Here is a 16762-nt window from a genome sequence, read left to right as displayed (position 1 = left end):
CCAGAGGTCTCATGGGGCCCTGGTTTGTTGGCTCTGTTGGTCTTCTTGTGGTGCTCCTGTCCCCTCTGGGTCCTTCTATTTCTCCTCCCACTTTCCCACAAGACTCTCTGTGCTTCACACAGTTGTTTCCACCAACTGCTGGGTGGAGCCACTCAGAGAATAGCTATGCTACGCAAGCATAGCAGAGAGTAGGCTGCCTTTTTTGCTTTGCTTTGTGGCTTATCAATTTTAAAATATTTTAAGTAAAATTCTCTCTCTCTCTCTCTCTGTGTGTGTGTGTGTGTGTGTATGTGTGTGTGTGTGTGTACACATGGATGCATGATGTACATGTGGAGGTCAGAAGACAACTCTTAGGAGTCTCCTTCCACCATGTATGTTCTGGGGATCAAATTCAGGTCACAATGCTTATCAGGAAGTGCCTTTACCACTGAGCCATCCTGCCAGCCCCACACTGTGTGTCTTTAAATCTCTCCATCACCTAACTATTTCCTGGATCTGTGAATTCTAGGATCACCCCTGATTTGTGTTTTCTTTCTACTCAGCTCTTTCCTACCCATGTGAGGTCTCATCTCACCTGGACAAATCCTTGCTTCTGCTAGAAAACATCATTATCCTGGGTCCAGAGGCATCTGGTTTCCTTCCCAGTTTCAAATGTCTAAGGCTTGTACTTGTTTTGGCCACAAAGCACTACCACATACAATGTCTTACTGTCTTTCTTCCCTCCTCTCAGCCTTTCCTCCCACTACACATTCTACAGCCCACCTCAAATGCTGCCTCCCTCCAAAGCCTTCCTGGCTCTTCCTCAAGGCACCTTTTGCTTGGATGTTCATAAATGTAAGACTTGGTTTTCCTTTTTTTTGATATTCCTCTTGTGGGTTGTTTTTGTTTTTAAATTTCTTCTTGTAGGTTACAAATGAGAGATCTAGTCAAGTATATTTAACTTTTAACTTTTAAAAGCATCTGATAGTGCATAACAGGCCTCAAACATTTTGGTAACTATTTGAGAATCAGCTTTTCCATAGTCTCATCTTGACTTCCACACACATCCTCCCCCAACAACAAACACTTTTCTATAAAGATCTGAAATAAAAAATTTTATCTGGTCTATAAAGTAAACATGCCTAAATTCCAATGTTTTGACAACGTTTTAGGAATAGGCATGTAAGAGCTTGTTACAGGCATGGCTGAGATTTTACTAATGGATAAAATGCTTTGGTCACGAGACAGGATCCCTTCGAATGACCTTGCTGGGTCAGCCTGTCACAGAGAGGGATGAAAGAAAGAATGCAGAGCTGGGGCTGCTGGTGCCCTGTGGCCGTACAATGGGCTATCGTCCAGCACCCAGCACCGCCCTGTCGCAGCATCCTAAGCCCAGGGAAGGAGATACTTTGGAACTGTCCTAGCCTCTTATGGGTACAAGCAATACCCTCACTCTACCCCAATAGTCACACCAGCCTTTCCCGACACAGGCCCCCCTTTCCCACAGAAGAGTGTCTGTCTTGCTGTGTTTTGGAACAGGCTGGTCCATTGCTATCAGGCTCCAGCCTCTTTTCCTGCCTTCTGTCTCCTTCTACTTCCTAAGAATTCTCACTCTAATACATTCCGTTTTCCTCTCTCAGGTTTCCATCTGAGAGTGCATTGATTTGATCTCGAAAGTTGATAAAACACAAATCACTGAAGATGAGTCCTTTGCTCTCCTATTCACTCTTCTTTGATTTGTTTCTATTTAGGATCACTAAGTTGGAAAAGAAAATAAGCGAAAGTCTGTACTCACCGGAACCTCTCTCGTGGCTGAGATAGAAAGCATAAACCACATTACATTGGCACAGATATCCTTTATTGATTCACGTAACAAGGAAATCGAATTATGCTTCGGGCACAGGTCAGCAAGAGAGGCTCATCACTCACTCTTGTCTCAACTTCTTTCCATTTCTCAGTTCTGCCTCCAGTGAGTCAGTTTCTCAGGGAGGCAAATTCCTCTCTCTCAGTGGCGGTGGTGGTGAGGTACCTGCTAGCAGGTCCTGGTGTGCATGCACTCTGCTCTCGTAATCACTCAAAGGAGAGATTCCTGCTGTGCTCCTTCAACTACTCTTGAAAATGTAGCCTGACTCTATCTCACAGACTATCACTGGATAGTCATTTCTCTCATGGATCAATGGCCAACTTACAGGCAAGTGATGTCCTAGGGTGTCCCGATAGGACAAAGGCACAGAGCGATGGTCAAATGTGACTGGCAAAGAGGATGCACACGGCTTTCAGGAATAGAGCGATAAAGACCTTTTCCAGTTCTGGTTAAGCATCTTCAGAACACTGGTCTTTTTCGAGGTTCCTGCCAGAGGCCGAGCAAAGAAGACACCTCTGAGGAGGACAAAGCCTGCTCAGAGCAGAGGCGGTTTGTCCCTTGTGGGTCAGAACTCCCTTTTTCTCCTGTAGGAGCACAATGAACGTTAAGACCTTGCTGTGGTTTTAGTGATAAATGCTCCTCATGAGCTTAAGGACTCTGACTCTTACTGGTGGCATTGCTTTCCATGGCTGTGGAATCTTCAGCCTTCCTAGAGGAAGTGAGTCACAAGGGGTGGGCCTTGAGGTTTGATATCCTGCCCCACTTCTGCTTCAGTAGCACCTGTGCTTCTGGTTCCAAAACTCTGGCTCTGAGGCTTGGTACATTTATAAGTTGAGTAAGCTTTGAGCTTCTATGTCTGGTCTTGGTGATAGCAACAGGAAAGGAGCCAATAGACTCCCTCCCCTTTGGTAGGGATTTGAGACAGTCTTCTGCCTTATTTACAGCTGGTTTTGAATAAACTTGTTTTTTTTTTAATTTTATTTTTTTCTTATCAGTTACATTTTATTAACTCTGTATCCTAGCTGTGTCCCGATCCCTCATTCCCTCCCAGTCCCTCCCTCCCTCCCTCATCTCCACCGTGCCCCTTGCCAAGTCCACTGATAGGGGGAACCTCCTCCCCATTCATCTGATCCTGTTTTATCAGGTATCTTCAGGACTGGCTGCAAAGCTCTCCTCTGTGGCCTAACAGGACTGCTCCTCCCTTGGGGGGTGGGGAGGCCAAAGAGCCAGTCATTGAGTTCCTGTTAGGAATAGTCCTTGTTCCCCTCACTATGGGAATAAACTTGTTTTTTTCCCACCATTTTTTGTCTCTTATGTCTTCTGTGGGATGGTGGGAAGGGTGGGCCTCACATTCTGGTAACAAATAGATGAGCAAAAAGTTTAAGTGGTTTCTTTAAAAGGGAGCCAGCAGACTCTTTTGCTTGTCGTTTTTGGAAGAGAAAACAACACTGACCAAGAGGAGGCAAACAGTAACTATTGGAGCAGGGGTGCTTTTCTTGCTGGAATCTGCGAAAAACAAAAAGGACACAACTTAGAGATGAGCTAGGTGGCAGAGAATTTTAAATGTCCATGTTTTAAAGCAGGTCGTGGTGGCACATGGCTTCAATCCTAGCATTTGGGTGTCAGAGGCACGTGGTTCTCCAGGAGTTCAAGGCCAGGCTGTCTATATATCAGGACAGCCAGGGTAACATAGTAAGGCACCGCCTCAAAATATCCATCTCTCTCTCTCTCTCTCTCTCTCTCTCTCTCTTTCTACCTATCTATCTATCTATCATCTGTATGTTTGAGTTGGGTCTCATGTAGTTCAGGTAGTAGATCTCTGCCACTTTGCAACATTTGGCTTTATTTTGAAATGCTGATCCATGTGTGTCTGTGTGGAAGTATGCATGCATGAATGTAGTGTAGGTGCCCATATAGGTGGCTGTGAGCCACCAGTTATGTGTGCTAGACACTGAACTGCATTCTTCTCCAAGAGCTGCCGTGGCTCCGAACCAGCCCCAGCAGCAGAGAATTTTCTTTGGAAACTAGCTCAGTCCATCCTTGATTCATCAATTTAACACAATGACTTTCTAATCAGTTTGAAATCAGTTACTTAAAAAAAAAAAAAAAAAAAACCTAAGCCAAAACAGTTCTCTGCTGTGGTTCAAATGTAATTGTCGCCACAGCTATGTTCTTACACTCAGTCCCATGCTGGTGAGACTGTGTGGGAACCCTTAGTAGGTGCAGCTTCGGTGGAAGAGTTATTCGTTGGGGGAGGGCCTTAGTTCTCGTCTGCTTCCTGCTTCCTGTGGACGTAGTCCGAGAAGCTGCCTTATGCTCCCATCACAGGCCTTTCCCACTGTGCTGAACTGCATCCCCTCAAGCGCCAGCCAAAATAAATCCTTTCTCTTTTAAGGTATTTTGTCACAGTATCAAGAAAAGGAACCAACTCAGCATCCTCTTAGATTTTCTAACCCAGAGAACTCTTTGCATATGATGAGACTAGACTAGAGAGAAGCACAGCAAAGGGTCCAGAGACACTCAGTTGCCTGCCATCATCAACAGCAGCAGCATGACTCCACACCCCTCATCCCCATCTTTATCGTGGTTTTTCATCACCGCCATGAAAGCTAGTGTCTGGTGGTTATTCTGGATCTGTTTGAGCCCTGAGCATTAAAAATGTGGGCACGTGTATGTGAAGGCCAGCGGCCATTGAGCCACTGCTGGCTAGAATGATCGGCCATCCCGTTCTGGGGTTCCACCTGTTTCCACTTCCTGTCCCCCTTCGGTGCTAGCTTTATGTGCCACCATATCTGACTTTTTTTTTTTTTTTTTAATGGGTGTACTGGCTGTTTTTGTGTGTCAGCTTGACATAGAGTCATCGGAGAGGAAGGAGCCTGAGTTGAGGAGATGCCTTCATGAGATCCAGCTGTAAGGCATTTTCTCCTTTAGTGATCAATGTGGGAGGGCCCAGCCTACCATGGGGTGGTCCTGGGCTCTGTAAGAAAGCAGGCTGAACAAGCCATGAACAACAAGCAGGTAAGCTGTACCCCTCCATGACCCCTGCATCAGCTCCTTCCTCCAGGACCCATCCCTGTTCGAGTTCCTGTCCTGACTTGGGTTAATATGGACAGCAATATGGAAGTGTAATCCAAATTAGCCCCCTTCTCCCCAGCTTGTTTTTGTTCATGGTGTTTCACTGAAGCAATGGACCCCCTACCTCTGACAATGTGGGTGCTGGGGATCCCTGCTCTCGTGCACATGCTGTGTAGCAGGTGCTTTCCTGACTCAGCCACCATCACCCGCCTCCCTCAACATGTCAACTTACTTAATCCTCACAACAAACTTAGGACTTAATTCCTTTTCCTTGTCTTCATTCTGCAACTGATAAAATTGTGGCAGAGGGATGTGCAGGCAGCCCCATTTAGGCTGATTCCTCTTTGGGAGGCTCTTTGCTTGGACACTTATATGACTAACTCTCTCTCCCAGATCCGCAGTGTCACCTTCTCTGGGGCATTTCTGCAAAAACCCATCTTAATATTGCAGCTTGCCACACAGCCTCCCCTAACCCCTTGTCCTGCTCAGCTTTGTTCCATAGCACCTACCACCTAGTAACCTCTGCTTTATTTGCTGTCTGCCTCATCGTGCTGGAATGGAAATTCCCCGAGAACAGAGGTGTTCCCCTCGCCATTCTCTACAGCTAGAACACTTTCAGCACACGGAAATGCTCGGTGACTATTTACCGGATGCAGGATTTCTAGCTGTTGTTTATACTGACGATGCTACTTCACAAGTTAACAAAAGTGACATTAGCATCCTCTGTAATCCCAGCCATCCTCTGCAGCCCTCTTTGCAGTAATCAGGGTAACATTTGTTATTATTATTTTTAATTGTGGGGTGTGTGTGTGGCTCCTGGGTATGTACAGGTGAGCCCAGGTGCCCGAGGAAGCCAGAAGCATCAGAGCCTCTGAGACTGGAGCTACAGGTAGTTATGAGCTGGCTGATGTGGGTTCTGGAATCCAAACTCAAATCCTTTGCCAGATACCAGCACTTGTTCTTAGCTGCTAAGCCATCTCCCCAGCCCCTATTTTTTTTTATGCCATCCTCCCAGGTTAAATTAACTTTTCCCCTTGCCAATCTTTAGACTATTCCCTAGCAAAAAGTGGGCACTGAAAGTGTGGTAGACCTCTTTTTTTCTGTGACTGTCTGTCCTTACTGTCAATCTCACCAAAGCACGTGTTTATACCATCAAGCCACTATCCCTCTTCCACATGCAGAGGGCTTTCCAGTTTCTTGCTTCTGTTTGAGTGGCTAGTGGGCACCTAAGTCCTGCCATGTCATTTCCACAGGCAAGCACTGTTTCCATTCCACAAGCAGAGTAACTTACTGGAGGTTCAGGCACTGCCACAAGGCCTCATGGCTATTGACACTCTCTGACTCTAACGTCTGCACACTTTTTTTTTTTTTTAACCTGGACAATTCAGATTTAATTACTTGTTCTTTCAGTTCAAGTCCAGGCTGGCCTTGAACTTGCAGCAATCCTCCTGCCTCAGCCTCTCTCAGTGCCAGCATTACAGTCATAAGAGATTATCAGCAGCTCTAAATTATTTGTTCTTTCACTCATTCCCCTGAGGCAGTCACTCTACTTTAGGGTCGTGGTACACCACAGTAGTAGGAAGCTGTTTCCAGGGAAGAACCGTAATGGAGCTAGACCTTTGCGTCCTTCTGTGCGTCAGAGGGCTGCTAAGAGCCCTGTGCACACTATGTCATTTTCTCCTGGCCAGAATCTTTCAAGATAAGTTTAAACAATAACTTTTCTCTTACATGTTCAGCAACAGGGGCAGAGACTAAGCCCCTCCCCCAAGACCACAATGCTATTGCTTGTCACTGGCAAAGGTCACAGGTGAAACTAAGCTGCTACAAACAGCTGGCTGTGTTTTTCTGGAAGCATGCCAAGAATTTTGATGACTTGAAACATTCTGACATAAATGCTTCTTTGTAAATCCAGTGAGAAGGAGAAGATTGTGTATTTGTTTTGTGTGTGCATTTGCCACATTGTTTTGCTGAAGAAATCACTTAAGGGAGAGAAACAAATTAACATTCTGTTGGCATACTTTGCATCTTTTAATAAACATGAAAACAAGTTACTATGGTAACCAGTATAGACAAGGTAAGGGGCAGCAAAATAATTACAGGGAAGACTGGGTAGTTTAGAATAATTCAACTTTTTCATAATTTGCTCCCTTGAATCTGTTTTGCTACCATTTGTCGCCCATTTAGGTCTACTTTTGAATGGTCTAGCTCCTTGGTACTTTAAACTTGGGCTGCAAGTTCACAAGACCAACTTTGACATAAATGGAAGAACTGAGTAAGTTATGTTTTTTAAAGGATGTTTCTCATTGAGAAAAAAAAACAGTTAATTAACTGGATAATTTTAACAGTTTCTTTTCTTTTTTGTATTTTGTGTTGTTTTTCAAGACAGGTTTTCTCTGTGTAGCTTTGGCTATCCTGGTCTCCCTTTGTAGACCAGGCCAGCCTTGAACTCACAGAGATCCTCCTGCCCCTGCCTCTCTGAGTGCTGGGATTACAGGCATGCATCATGGTGCCCGACCTATCTGTATTCTTTTAAAGAGTTCATCTTGAGTTATATAGGAAGAGGAGGGGAAGTGTATTCACCTGGCTGATAGGGATTTTGGGGATATACAGCACAGTATGACTTTGCTAATGAAAAGATAGTGAAAAAAGGAGAAATGGTCTCAGGAGAGGGTTCGAGTGTCTTGGGATGTTCGTGCTCCAGTACCACATCCATGAGTTCCCTAGGGTGACTTTAGTAGAGAAATAAGCCAAAGCAGCCACCTAGCAAAATCAGGTATGGGAAGGGTGCACTGATCACACTTAGAAAAATAACTGCCGTGGAAAAACCTTTGGCATCAATATAGGTGTGGCGGTACACACATCCATAATCCCAGCGCTTGGCAGGCAAAGGCAGAAGGACCAGAAACTTGGATAGAAAGTTTTAGAAGAGCCTGAGACCCGCTCTAAAAAGAAAATAAAGGAATTGGTATCAGCCCTCCCCTCCCTAGGCTCATGTGTGGATCAACCTGGATACAGTTCCAGGAAGCTGGGGTAACTAGAATATTATCAGGGAACACAAATGGCTCAGGGGACGTTTTTAAGACATCAAGGACACTCCCTGGGGTGCTGGTAGAAGAAAAATGAAAAACACTGCAGTGACCAGCTGAGAACATGTGGGTCTTAACTGTGTCTAGCCCAAGATTGTGCAGTTGTGTTCAGCTGACGTGAAGGTTAGAATCCAGACTGTGGTGGATGATGCTTAAGGGACTGAGCAAAACTGAGGATGTCACTCAGTGGGAGACCACTTGCTCAGCATGCACAAGGGCCCATGCCTGGTACCCAGTATTGCAAAAATAAATAAATAAATAAATGAGACAGAGAAAGAGAGAAAAAAAATTCTTGTACTCCCTCTCCCTAACACACACACACACACACACACACACACACACACACACACACACACACCTGTACACAGGTGCACAAACTGCTTTCCTGTAATGAAATCACTTAAACACAGTTTTAACTTAGCCCTGAGTTACTACTTAGCTGAGTTAGCTGTATACATTATCAGGCATTGGATGTTTGGTTGGTCTTCAGTGAGTATTTGAAACCATAGCATACCTAGGTAAATCAGTGACCTTGTGTTTCCCTACAAGCTCTTTTTGGACAGCATCTAGAGTGTCAGGAATTCAAGAGCAAGGCAGGGAATTGGGCAGCCTGGCCCCAGGTCCACACTGTTTGGGGCTATCGCCATCCGTACAACTCATTAGCTACCTGTGCTTGGTCAAGTTGTTTAAGCTCTTGAAGTTTCTCTTCTACGTGATGAGCACCAAGGCTGGAGTGACTGCCTAGCATGCCTGAGGCCCTGAGGCCAACCCCCCAGCTGTCAAGTAAAAAGAAAAAAGAAAAACTACATAACGAGCACTGTAACATAGCCTCATAAGGCTTTTATGAAGATAAGTAAAAGAAGACGATGAACTGCTTCAGCGTCCCTCGGCTGATAATAAATGAGAAATCGTTGTCATGTTAACTAGTCCTCCACTACAGAGGTGCTCAGCCTCCTCTTGTGGGTGAATGTGTGGATAACAGTGAAGGGAGGAAACTTATTCTGTATCTCCCGTAAGCCACTAGGCTAGAAGCAGTTCTGAGTTCTGAAGATTAAGTCAGAGACACTCCCTGTTCCCATTACTACGGAACACACTTGGACACTGAACTGCCGTGGGCTACATCTGTGCAGGGGTTCTAGGTTATCTCTATGAATGGTCCTTGGTTTGATCACTTCCCCCTGAGGGGGGGAGCAGCCTTACCAGGACACAGAGCTTCCTCTGTGCAGCCACTACTGATGAGACCTGATTGACTAGGATCAGAAGGAAGGGGGAGGGAAAGACCTCCCCTATCAGTGAACTGGGGAAGGGGCACGGTGGAATAGGGGGAGGGAGGGTGGGATTGGGAAGGGAGGAGGGAGGGAGCTACAGGGGGGATACAAAGTGAATAAATTTTAATTAATAAAAATTAAAATAAATGAAAAAAGGAAAAAAAGAGAAGATTATAGCAGGAGGTCTAACCCTGTGTCAAGAGAAAGGAGCTGCAGGCAAGCGGGAAAGCCTTCAGTGTGCTACAGAGCTACCCCGCAGCAGAGCGAATGGGTGCTGTAGAACCAGTGACTCTTTCTAAAGAGACTGTTCTTTTCTCTGTTGTGAAATCTTGAATATCTCTTTTTAGGTCATTTCCCACAGCATCCCCAGAGCTGTTTTTAAAAACACAGCAATTAAATGGCCCACTTCTTCTCTGCTTTTAAACTGTGTGTGCTGTTTAGTGTTTAACCAGCTTGACATAACTTGCTAGAGTAATGTGGGAAGAGGGACTCTCAAGGGAGAAAGTGCCTCCGTAAGATTGGCCCGTAGAAACACTTTAGAGCAAGCTTACCTTTTAGCAGCTGGCAGTTATACGCGCTCATGTTCCCAGCAGATCGCACGCTTATCAAGTCTCCTCCGGTGCTGTAGTTCTTACTTATGACTTCAAATAACTCGTAGGGGGGGATCAAGACTTCCTTCCTGAGAGAGAAGTCTTGCACAGAGACACCCAGGCAAGTAAAAATGGTAAACAGTGTTTGATTTCCAGACACCGGCGTCTCTTCCTTTAGCAGGGAGGCAGAAAGAAACTGGCCAAACCGAATGGTGGACCCAACTCTGGCTTCAAAGTTCACATCCTTCATCCCATGGTATACCTTATAACACAGACTGCGGTTCTTCGAGGAGCTCTCTTTCCTCAGCAGCTGGATGGCTGAGGTGAGGTAGTAGTGCAGATACTTGAAGTGGAATGACTGTTTGTACTGCCATGGAGACCCCGCAGCCCTGGCCATGGCCTTAGCAAAGTCCGAGCTCACATTATGATTCGAGGTGTAGAACATGATGGTCACGATGTGTACAGGGGTCATGCTCTCAGGGACGGTGTTGGCCTGGCTCAGCCAGCTTAAGTGGGCTTTTTGCCACACTCTGGAGTAATACGTATTGGTGTCTATTTCCTCCATGAAATAGTCTCCTTCATTTAGCTCCTTCATGACCTGTTCGCTACAGTCTTGGTATTGATCATCAAAGGAATGTGGGGTCAAATCAAGGTCGACCTTAAGAGCAGCCTATGAGAAAAAGAAATCTTGATTTGCATTATTCAAGTCAGACAGAAATGTGGTTGCTGATTTTTGTGCCCTACCAATGCTTGCTGAAGTATTTTACACAGAATGGTCAAGCTGTGTCCATTATAATGCCTCCATGCTATTCCTGCCTGGGTGGGGATTATCCTTATTCACAAATGACATAGAAAACTCCAAGGCTCATCTATGCAGGGAGGAAGTGTTCTGTACTGTGTTTCTGGATTTGAATTTGTTGAAGAAACAAAACAGTAGCCTATGGTTTAATTATACTTTTCACTCCCTTCAGTTTCTTCCACCTCATATCATAGCCTCTCATGGATGCCATAAAGAATGTTAAGAGCTGGGTGTGGTGGCTCATGCTTATAATCCTAGCACTTGAGAAGCACTTAGAAGCTATGAGTTTGAGGCCTGCCTGGGTACATGGTAAGTTTAGGGCCAGCCTGGATTACAGTGTGGGACCCTGTCTCAACCCAACCAACCTGGTAAAACCAAAACAACCGTATATACTCTAAACTTTATTTTTTGTTGTGTACATGCACGTACATGGAGGCCAGAGGTCAATGCCACAGGTCTTCCTCTATTGCTCTCTACTTTATTTTTTGAGACAAGATCTCACACTGAGCCAGGAGCTCAGCAGTTCAGCTGGGTGATTGGCCATTGATCTCTGAAGCTCCAGGGACCTGCCTGTCTCCACACTCCTTCCCCACTGCCAGCACTGCAGTTCCAGAGGTGCGTTCCATCACACCTGGATTTTATGTGCGCTCTGGGGATTCGAATTCTGGTCCTCACGCTTGTGCATCGAGCACTCTAAACACCGAGCCATCTTCTCGGCCACCCCATATTAAATCTTTTAACTCTATAGAAGGAAAAACCTTGAGTGATAAGTTGTGTTTGGTTCTCCAAGGAGACTCGTAAAGAACAACCTCCTTGCTTACTTAGATTCTGAAAAAAAAAAAAAAAAAAAAAAAGAAGAAAAGAAAAAGAAAAAAAAAATACAGCAAATTTGGGAGCCGAAATATCACCCTTCTCCCTCAATTATATGCACCCATGTGGGTGCATTTATCTTTGGGCCTGCATGCAAGTTGGCTTAAGAGTAAATTCCAGAGCCGGTCAGACTTGTCTTCCCAGTTGCCAGCCGTGGAGGACGCAGGCCTCTCAGGTAACATCTTGCCATGGGGGAAAGGCACTTACGCCACAGACTTTAGGTGACCAAGTCCCAGGGTGGAGAGCGGAGCTGATTTCCATGCATGCAGTTATTCTCCCAAATCTTACCAAGATCTGCTCCACGGGAGTGGATGAGTGAAGGACGGCACAGTGCCTAAGAAAGCCCCTTCTCTTTGGTAGTGGGGGCCGGAAAATCGAATGCTTTGTGGTGGGCAAACGGTTGAATATTGTCTAGAGCGTTTGGAAACGAAGCTAGAGACCTAAAAAGAGGCTCACTGAGTTTCACCAGCTCGTTACTGAGAACCTGACTTGAATTACCTACATCTGAACAGATGTTTATCTCTTGGCAAAGCAATGATGCCTTTCTCCTGAACTGTACTCATCAAAAGGCAAGATTCCGTCCAAGTCAGTGTTGTTGGGACTGGAATTAGAAAACACACACAGTTGGGTATTTTAACTGTGCGATTTATGATGACATGCTGTCCAGTTTTACACAATCTAGATCCAATTTGTAAGACTGACTGACTGATGTTAACCAAGCTTTAAAACAAGCTTAATTAGTCCAAGCCAAGACTTACATTCCGTTAAATATCACAGTGAACTCCAACACAGTTTTTTAAACATGTCACCAGATCCCAAATATTTCCTGCATCGTCTGTTATCATTAGTTTATTTTTAATATATAGCTCTTTAAATTAGAATACTCAAAACTTGCACTGCCTGTATGAAGCAGTTTCAAGTCAAATGAGCTTATTTCACATTATTTGTCCTGCGGAAACAGGTTTTTTAATACTTAAAAGAATCAGAAAAATAACCCTATGGCATTCAATCCATCATGCCGGATTTATGAATTATAAACAATTTAAATTTTTCATAGCAACTGTTTCCATCACTCTTCACTAACGTTTTTACTCTTAGATCGCTAGTGCCCAAGTTTGCCATTTGCGTGGACACCAGGTGAAAGTCCCAATATGTCTGGTCGATCACAGAGAGACCAGCTTCTCATAGCCCCTACCTGGCTCCTGACGGGTGTGTGCTGGGCACAGAGCAGCAGCAGCAGCAGGGTGAGCTGCCCTCCCGGGAGCCACAGCTTCACCCTCCGGTCTGCAGTCCTCGGTAGGCACATCCTCTTGGATCTACCCGTCAGTGGGCAGCAGTAGTGGTTTGGGTCAGCAGCACTTCGTGGCCCTGAAAGCCTGGTCCCGAAATTTACCCCAGAGTCCTTCTTTGACATTTTCTGTTCGGGTTGTGTCTGAGATTCTGTTCCGGAGGCAGATGTGACTTCTGCTGAATGCCAACAAGCGACAGTTTCCTCCAAGGTAGAAGCCAGCTCCTTTGTAAAGCCGACGTCTCCGCGAGGGAGCCAGATGTGCGCGGCACACCAAGCTTTCTCACCGAGTCAGCTTCAAGTTTTAGAAAGGCAGCCTTCCCTCTCCCTGTCTAGTCCGCGTCCAGGGGAATGCCAAGGGTCTGTTCAGGGTCAGGCTGCGCAGTTCAGCCTCGACTTTTCCCAGAATGGTAGAAAAAGCATGCTCCGTTGCGCTTGGGGCCAAGTCCCATTATCTGGAGCCCCAGGCTTTCATGAGTAATAGCAGCGGCATGTGCAGCGCAGCTCGGGAGATGCAATCTTAAGGTGGGCCTGAGTCCGCTCATCTGGTGCTGCTGATAGCCCTGCCCTGGACGGCCTTCCACAAGCAGCACACGCTTTAAACCTTGTATGTTTTGGCTGCTTTTCCACAGTGCAGTTGGTATCATCCCCATCCAGAGAGGGTGGCTGTTGGATTCAGAGCTTTGAACATTCATTTCTTCTGAGAGCTTCAGGACCTCTAGCCATTGTATTCCGAGATGAGTTCCCCCACACACACATGATTTAAGTCAGCGCTTCCACTGTTAAACACTTCCTGCTCAGTTCTGAGCATCCTTCCACCACTCCCAAACTTTTTTTTTGTTTGTTTATGTTTCCTGTCTCTTATCAAACTGTGAAACCAAATCCTGTTCTTGGAAATCCCGGTCCCAGTTTCTTTTTACGACTTTAAATATTTGTCTGAAGGTCATGGTGGCTCTCCCTTATTAGCAGAAGCTCAGAATATAAAGAGAAGCATAAAAGAAGAAACACAAGTTATCCAAAACCCATTGCTTGGGGAAAGTAGCCTTGGTTGCCCTGGACTCGCCTTGTAGACCAGGCTGGCCTCAAACTCGGAGAGCTCTGCATGCCTCTGGCTCCCTGAGTGGTGGGATCACAGGCTTGTGCCACTGTGCCTGGCTCTCCACCTTAGTTTCCGACCCAGGCTTTCACTGCACCTGGAGCTCACAGATTTGAATAGGCTGGTTGAGAAGCCAACCCCACCTCAACCCACACCCACACCTCTGTCGCCCAAGCACTGGGATTGCGGGCACTCACTGTGTTTGCTCCTTTTGTTGTTGTTGTTGTCTTATGAGTTCTAAAATAATCAAATTCAGGTTCTCTTGTTTACATGGCAAATGTCTCACCAGATAAGCCATCTTTCCAGCCCTATTGATTAATTTTTCAAGAGGTCTTTTTTTGGGAAAGGGTCTCATGTACCCAGGCTAGCTTTGAACTCACTATGGAACTGAGGCTGACCCTCAACTTTGAGCCTCTGCCTCCTGGGTGCTGGGAGCAAGCCACCATGACCTGTTTATATGGTTCTGGGATCAAAGCCAGAGCTTTACACTAGGCAAGCACTCTACCAAATTACCTACATCGGCACCTTAACATTTTACTGTAAACATGTCTCCTCATAATTTAATATTTATTGAAGTATGTGTGTGTATGCATGTTCGTGTGCCCATGGGTTTGTGTCCATGTGGTGTGTATCTCTCGCTGTATGTGTGTGTGTGGCTCAGACGTGCCTTAATTTCTTGATCCTCTGTTTATTGTTTTCCACTCATACCTAATACTTGACAAAATTATTTTACTGGCTCATGATCAGAATGTATACATGGAGACATTAGGACTAGAGAAGATCAGGCAAGGATAAGCATGAAAGAATTTCATTAAGAGGTGAGTTTAGCCAATTTCTTAATTGTCTTTTTAAATGGCTTTATAGAGACATATTTCTAATCCTTCCTTCCTTCCTTCCTTCTTTCCTTCCTTCCTTCCTTTCTTTCTTTCTTTCTTTCCTTCCTTCCTTCCTTTTTTCCTTCTTTCTTTCTTCTTTCCTTTCTGTGTAACTTTGTAGCCTTGGCTAGCCTGGAACTCTCCAGGCAGATGTAGACCAGGCTGGCTTCAATGTTAGAGAGATGTAGCTGCCTCTGCTTCCTGGTGCTTTGATTAAAGGTGCTTGCTGCCACAGTCAGCTATTCCGGAGGCTCTAAACGCTTTTTATTTTACAGCTACTTTGAGATGACAAGGAATTTTTGAAATAGTGCAGCGAAGCCTGTGTCCTTTGCCCCAGTTTCTTCCGGTAACTATGCCTCATAAATCGTGACACAAAATTAGAACCAGGAAGCAAATACTAGCAGTATGCATGTAGCCTTGAGGAGCCACCGCCACTGTCGTGATGTAAAGCTGGAGACTGGAGAGATGACGCAGTGAGTGGGAGCAGTGGCTGGCCCCCTCGTGGCAGCTCACAGTGATCTTAGCTCCAGCCTCAGGTCCGCAGACAAAACTAAATAGACAAACAAACAAATAAAAATGTAAGAGAAATACAAAACTGTGCGTCACTCCATAGACCTCCCTCATGACCTCGTGACCTCGTGACCTCTAGGATTCATGCCTTCCCTCTCCTCTCCGCCATCCCCAGTCTCTAAAAATCACACTCAGTCTTCCCATCCTTGCGGTTTTGTCACACCAAGGATATTGGATAAATAAATCATGTTCGGTGTCATTTTCTTAACCTTTTCCCATTTAGCATAATGCCCTTCTGGTTGGTGTGCAGGACTTAAGATTATTGTGGCTGTACAATAATCCTTTGCTATGGCACTGTCATTAATGGACCTGCTGATGAACCCAGTGAGTGCTCTGTCTTAAGACCATGCCTGCTCTTTTTTTTTTTTTTTTTTTTTTGAGACAGGGTTTGTCTGTGTAGCCCTGGCCATGCTGGGATTATAGGCATGTGCCACTCCACCGAGTGCCCATACCTGCTCTTTAATTCTGTTTAATTCTGGTCACTGCTACTTCCTTGACATTTGACCTTAGGCTACTTAACATCTCTGTCACTCAAGTCCTGGTGGGTTAAATGGGGGATAAAATGGGTCCTGGGAGATCCCCCAGATGTATCAACCTAGAGATTGTTCAAGGAAAAAACACAAATACCAAACTTTTCTTGGTGTGTACCCATTGACCTTATTTTCAATTTTATACTATTGTTACTAGCTCTTGAACATGCTTTCAGCATAAAGCTATGTGTGTTTCTCATAGTTTTGAAGACATAGTCCAGAGAACTGACCGTTGAAATGTAAATGTGTATTTTTAGGTTTAGTGGCAATCACCAGCAGTGTCTGAAAATAGCCTCTTAAGATCTTTTTCAGTTCTTAAGGCTCCTCATTATCAGCTTTTGCAGGGATACTGAGACACGGTGAAAACTCGGTTTGATTCTGAGCATTTGGACTGTTGCTCCTGATCCACTCACCACACTGCTCGGCTGGCTTTGAAGTGAGTGAGCCTGCTGGGCCTCTGTTTCCTGCAGACTTGGGAAGGTTAATGAGGGACTCACACTTTACTGGGAGGCTCTGCCTTGAGCTGCCCTTGTTTATGCTTTTGTTTGTTTTCTCAGCCTACAAGAGAGCCGTAGAAGAGACATTTAAAATTTTTATTTAAAATTTTGTATGTCTACTATATGAATGTTCGATCGGCTTTTGCGCATGTCTGTTTGCCACAGGTGTGCCTGGTCTCTGTGGATGTCAGAACAGGGCATTAGATCCTCAAGGGCAGGGATTGCAGGCAGCTGTGAGTCTCTCTGTGCTGGAAATGAAACTCAGGTCCTCTGCAAGAACAGCCAGTGCTCTTAACCACCAAGACATCTTTCCAGCCCCCTATCATCCATCTATCTATCTATCTATCTATCTATCTATCTATCTATCTATCTATC

The 16762-nt window shown here is 45.3% G+C and overlaps 1 protein-coding gene across 1 annotated transcript; it reads right to left on the bottom strand.

Annotated features, from left to right (window-relative positions):
* Window positions 1-3236: 3236 nt before the first annotated feature.
* On the bottom strand, window positions 3237-12945 carry Art4 (ADP-ribosyltransferase 4 (inactive) (Dombrock blood group)). Its single transcript, XM_055611183.1, has 3 exons — window positions 12727-12945; window positions 9824-10532; window positions 3237-3349 (listed from the first exon to the last, which is right to left on the bottom strand). Exons 1-3 carry the CDS (start codon window positions 12943-12945, stop codon window positions 3237-3239), a joined length of 1041 nt encoding a protein of 346 aa, XP_055467158.1.
* Between the last annotated feature and the right edge of the window lie 3817 nt (window positions 12946-16762).

This window comes from Psammomys obesus, unplaced genomic scaffold (genome assembly GCF_907164565.1).
Source record: "Psammomys obesus unplaced genomic scaffold, mPsaObe1.curated_primary_1811, whole genome shotgun sequence".
Classification (NCBI taxonomy): Eukaryota; Metazoa; Chordata; class Mammalia; order Rodentia; family Muridae; genus Psammomys; species Psammomys obesus.
The sequence above is the reverse complement of the archived record's forward strand: the minus strand, read 5'-3'. Positions and strand labels throughout refer to the sequence as shown.